This window comes from Micropterus dolomieu, linkage group LG03 (genome assembly GCF_021292245.1).
Source record: "Micropterus dolomieu isolate WLL.071019.BEF.003 ecotype Adirondacks linkage group LG03, ASM2129224v1, whole genome shotgun sequence".
NCBI classification, from domain to species: Eukaryota; Metazoa; Chordata; class Actinopteri; order Centrarchiformes; family Centrarchidae; genus Micropterus; species Micropterus dolomieu.
In genome coordinates, this window is record NC_060152.1 from 8,039,341 (window position 1) to 8,048,100 (window position 8,760).

Below are 8,760 nucleotides of genomic sequence, written 5' to 3' on the forward strand. Positions count from 1 at the left end.
CATCCTGTCTAAAAATGATGCAGAAAAACTAGTCCATGCATTTGTTACTTCTAGGCTGGATTACTGCAATTCCTTATTATCAGGTTGCTCGAAAAAGTCCATTAAGACTCTTCAGCTGATCCAGAATGCTGCAGAACGTGTTCTGACAGGAACCAGGAAAAGAGATCATATTTCTCCTGTTTTAGCTTCTTTGCATTGGCTTCCAGTAAAATCCAGAATAGAATTTAAAATCATTCTTCTTACCTACAAAGCTCTTAATGGTCAGGCACCATCTTATCTTACAGAGCTCATAGTACCTTACTACCCCACCAGAGCACTGCGCTCCCAGAATGCAGGGTTACTTGTGGTTCCTAGAGTCTCCAAAAGTAGACTAGGAGCCAGAACGTTCAGCTATCAAGCTCCTCTCCTGTGGAACCAGGTTCCAGTTTGGGTTCAGGAGGCAGACACCATCTCCACATTTAAGAGTAGGCTTAAGACTTTCACCTTTGATAAAGCTTATAGTTAGGGCTGGCTCAGGTGAGTCCTGAACCATCCCTTAGTTATGCTGCTATAGGCCTAGACTGCCGGGGGATTTCCCATGATGCACTGAGCTCCTCTCTCCTCTACTTTCTCTCCCTCTGTATGCAACCTCATCCCATTATTGCATGTTACTAACACAACTTCTCCCCTTTCTGGTAGTCTTGTGCTTTCTCGTCCCTCTCCTGTCTCCTCCTATCACTTCCTGCAGGTTTTCTGGCTCTGGAGCTGTGGAGTCTGGATCTGTGGTTGCGGGTCACCTACTGCCCCCGTGTTCCTGCTCGACACCCTCTGCTGCAACGACTATTGTTACTAGTCCTATTATTATTATTGTTATTATAATAATTAACATTACGACTGTTACCATTAACACTACTATAAATATCTGTACCATTTTTTTCATTTAGTCTATAGCAACATCACCTTTACTGTCTGTACCTCTGTGTGTATATTGTGTAGGCTGCCTCCCTCCCCTCTCTCTCTCCTTCCATCCCCCTCCCTCTTTCTCTCTGTTCCTCTCTTTTCCCCAACCGGTCGAGGCAGATGGCCGCCCACCCTGAGCCATGGTTCTGCTCGAGGTTTCTGCCTCTTAAAAGGAAGTTTTTCCTTGCCTCTGTCACCTAGTGCTGCTCTTGGTGGGAATAGTTGGGTTTCTGTAAATATCAACACAGAGTACGGTCTAGACCTGCTCTTTTATGAAAAGCACTCAGAGATAACTGTTGTTGTGATTTGGCACTATATAAATAAAATTGAATTGAACAGAACGTATCTGTTTGCAACTAATGAACAGAAACGTGCATACACGTAGGAACCATTAAACATGAGGGGGACATGTCGCCCAACTTCACATCAAGAAACAATTAAACAGTTGAAACTGGGACAAAAATTATGAAGGCCTATAGAAAACATGCCACCAATGCAAAGGTGGTGCTGAAAAGTTAAGGGAGAAAAGGGAGTTTGCTGGAGGCAGGTGCAGCAAAGTGCATCAATATTACGTTTATTTTGTGCAGTTCTTTTTGTACCTGAAGACAGCAGTGGGGACGCCTGCTGCAGGGTGAGTAATGACTAACATAATTTTGCAAAATATATAAATAAAATAAAAAAAGTAATTGACATATGTTGATACAAGTATACGTTATGGTACTGAATGATAATGCAAGTTAGTCGTTATGATGTTCTGGACCTTTGCTTAGGGACATTTTCTCTAACTGGACCTCTTTGAATTTTAATGGAATGCCCATGATTTATGCAGTACACAACATCAGTCGTCCAACCTTTATTTTTACTGCTGAGGTGATAGTTTCCAGACTTACCAGAACCATTGCTTTGCTCGCCAAGCAGCCCTCCATCAGGGCCTTCTCCTTAGAAGATGGACTTGGGGTAGTGTAGCCATAATAATAGTCTTGATTACACAACCACCACAAATAGATGTTTGCCACATTGATGCTGTAGAGTACGATGGCTGTAATGGCAAAAGCAACTCCTGCTAGATTCAGAACCACACTGACGGTGACCTAAAATTTAATAATAATAAGATTTGTCAGTTTACGTACAACCAAGCAGAAAAACCACACCAGGCAGTAAACAGCATACAGTACACTAACAGAATTTAAAAGGCCACAGACTGTATCATCCATTTACACTGATAGGTCTGTATCCCTGCAGTGGAAACAGCTGGGCGGCTGGTATTTACATTAGGAAGCCCCTGCAACTCTCCATGTGATGTTACAAGTACAAATGCCTAATCTGTTTCATTTGTTTTCAAATAAGACAAGTCATTGAAAGATAACATGAGGATGTCGAACTACTCACCAGACATGGGCTGGGATACTTCTCAGACAAAATGCTCAGGGTGCCAAATAACATAAACTAGAGAAAAGACAAAAAAAATTAAACTTCCACACAAACACTAAAATTCACATGTCATTTCTAGAATCATTGACTGAGTGAACAGCATTTTGAGCACAGAGAGGGAAACTAAGAAACACTCATCATGCGCTCACACTAGCAGACAAGAGACAAAGACACCTGTTCTTATTACTGTCATCTGAGGACTAAGAGATTAAAATGTCCAATAACAAAAAAAAAAAATTGCGTTAAGACAGAAATCTGCAATGTAGCAGGGGAGGCACATTTGCAATTAGTAGCATTAATGATGGCTGAACTGTATTTTTATTTGTGACCTTGGTACAGTACATGATAGTTCACTGTAATGGCTTTCTTTAACATCTGAATGAAGCTGAGCATGAAACATCATTAATGTCATTAGATCCACCTGTGCTTTTTCCTGCTATGACAAGTAAACATGTCTGATCTGTTCATCCTGAAGGGGACATGAATATCTGAAAAATTCCATGGTTATACATCCTACTTCGTCCATGTTGAGATATTTCACTCACAACCCAAAATGTCAACTTGCTGGTGGTGCTAAATGAAAAGTCAGTTAATTAAGATGCATCATCTGGAAACCATGAATGAAGATATTCACGAATTAGTGAAAACTTTGACCTGCTGATGGAGCTGGATGAAAATCTCTACCAGCTCATAAAAAAAAACAGCAGCAGGTAGTTAAGATGCTCAATTAAACTTTAATTCAGTCCTTGTTGGCATAGATAGTAGAGGACGTCTTTGTTTACGATGCTGTTTGTACATGTGGTAACAACTGCACTGTACTTGCTGCGTAGAGCCATCAACTCAATTCAAGTTGGCAAAAGTGCCATGGAAAAAAAAAAGAGTGGAAACCACTCCCTGCTGTAGCTCACCAAATATGTGTGGGATTTTTAGGAATTCCCTGATCAAGTTTTATAGCCCTGATCGAAGCCCTTTAATACTGGTTACCTGCCAATATCCAATATTACAGTCCGATACTTATGTTAAAATAGCAATAAAATATAAGATATTGATTAAAAATGTATCTGGCACATTTAAATAATAGGTGTAACCTAATAGGTTTGGTGCTTAAATTATTGCTATAATATGAATTAAATATCTTGGTTATGACACAAAAGAACAAACAAAAACTACATTAGCTTGCTTACCAATACTCCGAACCAAACAGGAAACAGGTTTTCATTCATAAACCACCAAGGGCCACCAAGACTGCTAACGACGATCACCCCAAAGCCAATGTTGAGCAACCCGACCATAATCTGCAGAGCCTGTGGAGGAAAAACAGGATAACAACAGACAGCTGTACAGCATAACTGCAGTTAAGCAAATGGAATGCCCTTATATGTAGCGCCTTTTTAGTCTTCCGACCACTCAAAAGCAGTTTACACATTTCACAATCACACATTCATACACTGACTGCTCTACCTCCTGAGCCGCCTCAGGTGACATTGTGAAACTTAGATGGAGAGTAACCCAGTCAGTTGTTTAAAGCTCTTACTTAAAACTCTTTTAAACAACTCTTTTAGAGAGTGACATGGACACACAACAAAAATGTGATAATATTTTAAGATAATAACATGCAGCTTTGAGCATAGAGCAATATATTTAGTCAACAGATCAACAATTCGTTTTCAGTTGATTTACTCCAACAATTTGCATATTTGCTCAAAGTTTAAATCAGTATTGAGTGAGGACATTAACTCAAAACACACAAGGTTGTAACTCACCCCCAGTACTAACTGAGACGTCTGGACCTTCTTCAGGTGCTGAGACACAGAGCAGCACACAGGGCTGCAACAAAGGCTCTTGAGGATTTGGCACAGGGGAGGCCATGGACTTTTGGGGTCAGAGGTCATAGTGAATACAGTGACCCCATCACTCTTGGTCATGGTCAGCGACATCCTGCCTGCTCCTGTGGACTGAAAGGGAGAAAGAGAGTTTGTAAACTTTGAATCTTCGAAATTCAGGTTATTTTTTCTGTTTCTGTAACCTTAAACTAAACAGTTGCTGATTATTATCGTTAAAGTACTGAATCCTCTTCAGTGCCTGAAATGTGATCAAACTGCCAGTTGTGCACAGTGACTGTCAGTTTTATGTAGGCTAGATTTAGTACAAAGCAGTTCTACATGGCCGGAGTATCTAGATGGTGGCTTTATATATATATATATATATATATAAAAAATTGAATAACAGAATCACTTCTCCTACACCTCAAAATTGATCATGAAGTTGATTCAGCACTTCTCTAAAAACAGTTTCACCAGGACCAGTTACCTCATGAAGGTAAGATTTATTTATAGACTGTTGTATTAGACTTGTATTTGTTTTACCTGTAGGTGTACGCCTATCTAATAAAGTGCCTAATGTTACTGAGTGTACACGAAGTGCAGGACACAAATCATGATGATGGAGTCAAGCCTGCTCACAGTTATTAATGTTACTGTAAGTAAAAAGGTGTCATGGCGTCAGTTCAGATGAAAGGACTTTTCTCGATGCATTATCCTGACTGGAATCAGATACAGTATGCTGCCTTTCAGGAGGTCGACATTTCCTCAAAGCGTTTCAGGCACATGATGCCAAACGTGAAAACATGGATGACCGTGACAAACTTTGTCTACAGACAATTGAACCTTCAACATTTCTCCCGGTGTTCATTAAAAACATGCCAGTTTTAATGAAAAATAGACTATACGTTAGTCTAAATAAGTAAATGTTTTATATGTTCTAATGTTTTCACGTTTTGGTATTTTTAAAGGTTTTCCTGAATACCTTTTTTGCAGAGATGACTTTCAATGATTGTTTACCGTAACCAGCTAAGTTATAGTTGATGCAGAACAGGTTTTACTAGGCTATTATTTTAATTAAATACAGGCTTTTGTTGATGGTTGATGGTTTAGCAGTTACAACAAGCGCTTCCATGGGTGCTGCTGCTATTGTGACGTTGGACAGCTGCTTCTTCTTGTAGACCGAGTTTAGAAGTAGGAACTCCGAAATTTGAGTGGCGTTTTTCTCTTTATAGGTCGGAAATATTCGAGTTACGAGTTGTCTGAAACGCGATACAACATCTCAACTCCCACGGATATGCCCCATTAAATGCAGCCTACTGCATCTTCCCCTTTAGTGCTGTGTATTTCGTCATTTTTAACAAAGCTTGTGGCGATAAAACCCGTCTGACAAACATGTTTTTCTCTCCTGATAAGTTCACTTGTCCTCTGGTGAGTTCGACTTTGAAATATTCATCCATTGACAGACTTTATGGGTAAATTCAGTAGCCTAACGGACCATGTGCATAATCTATTGTTAGCAAACATTTATTTGTGTTTACCTACTTTTACAAACCGTATGAAACAGAACAACGCCTTACCTGGTTGTGTTTATGGGAGAAGAAAAAGCCACCCGACACAATTAGGTTGATTGTTTGTTGCGCAGTTGACTGGAAAAGGGGACTGGTTTCAATCTGTTCCCAGAAGTAGCCTCCTCCTATTTAGAAGCGGAAAAGTAACCCTTTGCGGATCCTTCAGCCAATCTAGGGTTCATGTGCATAATTCTGCTTTGATTTTTATTAGTCCAATTGGTGAAATAGCTCGATTTTATTTAAATGGAACGTTATTGCTTTATTTTTTATGGTAAATGTTTGATGAATGATTGTTTTAATATTAAATTACATTTTTACATTTTTTATAACGATCCATTACATTTGTTTATTTAAGAACCGTGATCATATGTACAGACCTGCAACAGTTGAAAAGAAACATAACAATGATCTGTAACAGCAACACATTAATACCTCAAATATGTCTTGTGATTTTCTTTTTTTCCCTTTTACTACAGTTTAATGTAACTTGTAGGCTAACACAAATGCCAGTATTATATAGCCAATCTAATACTGAACATACTGCTGCAATTCACAATGACAATATGGACCATAAGCAACTTCAACTTGTAATGTCAGCAAGAGACATTCAGTCTTCCCTGCATTATTGGAACCTGCCTAATGCAGCTAGATTTTTAAATATTTAAGCACAACATTGTGGATTTGTTGTAAAGCCCCTGTTGAGTCTATGAAAGGCTTGCATTATTATTATTATTATTATTATTAATACTTAGGGGAAATATTATTAAAAACCTTGATGGCCCCAATGAAAACTATTAATTCTTAATAAACCTGTTTGTTCTAGAATCAAGCACTTCTTTATCTAAGACATAACATATTCCTGCTCCATCTCTCTGTTGTCAAATACTACTTTTCAAATGTTTTATTTACATAAAATATTCTTACCTATAAATGCAACAGTAATAATAAAATAACACTGACAGCAGTCACTTGGCTACATAAGCAAGTAATTTAGTAAAATTTTGAATGCAGTACTTCTACTTGTAATGGAGAATTTTACACAAATGTATTGCTACTTTAACTAAGATAAAACTTCTGAGCACTTATTCCAACACTGTATTTACAAAGATCATTACATAAGGGAGTATTAAACTTCATGGAAAGTAAATGAGATGCAACATCATTGAGCAACACAACTTCAGGTGAGGATAAAATGAAATTTATTTTTGTCATAATTATGGGCAAAACATTTTGCTTCCATTTGCTTCCAAAATTACACAGTGGATACAACTGACAAAGACAATGAGATCATTTTTTAGATTACATTTTGGAGTTCCAGATATTTCATCTGTATCAGAGTGTGTACAGATAGGAAAGATACAGGAACTTCATAGTGATCCATCAGATCCAAACACTCAACCTTTCAAATGAATGGTGCACATAATTATTGAACCTCTACCAGTTTAAATTACTGCATGCGTCTTATCCGCTGCGCCATCACCACCCATTTATGTTTAAGTTGGCAACAGTTTGAATGAGGTCAATGCCAGGGAAGTTCATGGCAATGATACCAAAACATGGTCTGGGCTGATTAGGGTAAAACTGTCTCAGGTATTGATTGAGCCATGGATTTACCTTTTCAGCCACTCTTTTTGGAGTCAGAAACATTCCCCAGAAAGTACCAAAGCCAGTGCCGCTAGTGTAAGTCACAACAGCATTATCACCTCCACAGGCTAGAGTGGCTTGGTTCAGCTGCTTGATTATTTTGTTGTCTTTATCGTTAACGTTGGTGACTTTGGTGTTACCTTTCCCATTTGTATCAATAAGGGGAATTCCAAGTGTGAAGGTGTTCATCTGCAAAAAGACAATTTTCCCCCTAATCTGACCCATAGTTGGCATTGCAGAGGACACCCAGAAACGCTGGTCATTGCCAATCAGACTCTGCACCATTTCATTTACAGTGGTCTTCTCAAAAGACTCTGGTTGCACTCTAATGAGCACAGCCTCGGTCTTAAACTCTGACAGGAAAGCCTGGACAGTGTCTATGACGTCCTTGAGAGTGCTGTGTTGGTACATCACTCCATGCATGACATAGAGGGTGTTACCCAGTCCAAACACTTTGAGATCCAGGAAACGAATGCCAGCCCTGAGCTGATCCTTCAGGGACAAGGACTGGCATTCGAGCTCTGGACCTCCGTACAGGGCCATGCTATCATGGGTGCCAGGGATGGTGAGGAGAGAGAGGGCGCGGAAATCCTCGATGCCTGACATCCATGGAATATTGTAGGACCCCGGGAGTATGAGGTTTCCATTGTCATTGAAGAACAGGTCTTTTCCATGGCACATAAAACTGATGATTTAGAACAAGATTTTGAGATGTTACAATAACTCCAATGCCATGAGGTTGCAGCTTAAAAACAATCTACCCATTTATTTAACTTGAAAAACTTTTAAATTATAGCCTACTTACGTGACAGACAACAAAACGCAGTGGAAAAGCAGACACCTGTAACCAGCCTTCATTCTTCCAGAGATATGAGCAACCTAGCAAATAATTTGTAAAATTAAAATTATGCATCTATCACATCAAACTCATTAACTTTGAATAAAAGACATGTATGGAAAATGTACTAATTAATTATCCAAGGTAAGCATACAGTTGAAAGGTTTTAATTAACAGTGTCAGCTAAAATGATTTATTATTACTTTTTTTTACTATACCTTACAGCCAGGAGGATTTCACAGCAAACCACTCTGATGTTCAGAATGTGAAAACTCAACAGAACACCCATCATTTATATTGCTTGGTTATCTGGAAAATTCTAGGTGTGGGTCATAAATATCAGTTGCATGATTCAGACTGATTGTTCTTGATGTTGGACAATCAAACATGTTTACAGATTGTGGTGTTTGAGAGGTGTGTCCCTTTAGTGGAAAAAGATCAGATTTCTAACAGGCATTATCTCCAAAGCAAGCAGCCACACCAGTGCAGCTAAACAATGACTAAACCATTTGTAAAA

At 38.9% G+C, this 8,760-nt stretch overlaps 2 protein-coding genes across 3 annotated transcripts in view; both read right to left on the bottom strand.

Moving 5' to 3' along the window:
* Positions 1–5,927, bottom strand: part of LOC123967842 (membrane-spanning 4-domains subfamily A member 8-like) — an 11,363-nt gene extending 5,436 nt beyond the window's left edge. The window contains exons 1-5 of the mRNA XM_046044116.1: positions 5,771–5,927; positions 4,134–4,325; positions 3,555–3,674; positions 2,329–2,385; positions 1,830–2,030 (exon numbers count right to left, since the gene is read on the bottom strand). Of these exons, the coding sequence (XP_045900072.1) occupies positions 1,830–2,030; positions 2,329–2,385; positions 3,555–3,674; positions 4,134–4,307 (552 nt within the window). The 5' untranslated portion in view covers positions 4,308–4,325; positions 5,771–5,927. The remainder of the gene's footprint in view (positions 1–1,829; positions 2,031–2,328; positions 2,386–3,554; positions 3,675–4,133; positions 4,326–5,770) is intronic.
* A 1,010-nt stretch (positions 5,928–6,937) lies between these two features.
* Positions 6,938–8,567, bottom strand: si:dkey-152b24.7 (1-phosphatidylinositol phosphodiesterase-like). Of its 2 annotated transcripts, XM_046044113.1 has the most exons (3): positions 8,462–8,567; positions 8,211–8,284; positions 6,938–8,090 (listed from the first exon to the last, which is right to left on the bottom strand). In XM_046044113.1, exons 2-3 carry the CDS (start codon positions 8,261–8,263, stop codon positions 7,238–7,240), a joined length of 906 nt encoding a protein of 301 aa, XP_045900069.1. In that variant the 5' UTR covers positions 8,264–8,284; positions 8,462–8,567; the 3' UTR covers positions 6,938–7,237. The 2 variants fall into 2 exon arrangements, with proteins under 2 accessions (XP_045900069.1, XP_045900068.1); XM_046044112.1 differs by lacking the exon at positions 8,462–8,567 and having other exon boundaries at positions 8,211–8,342.
* Positions 8,568–8,760: the final 193 nt, after the last annotated feature.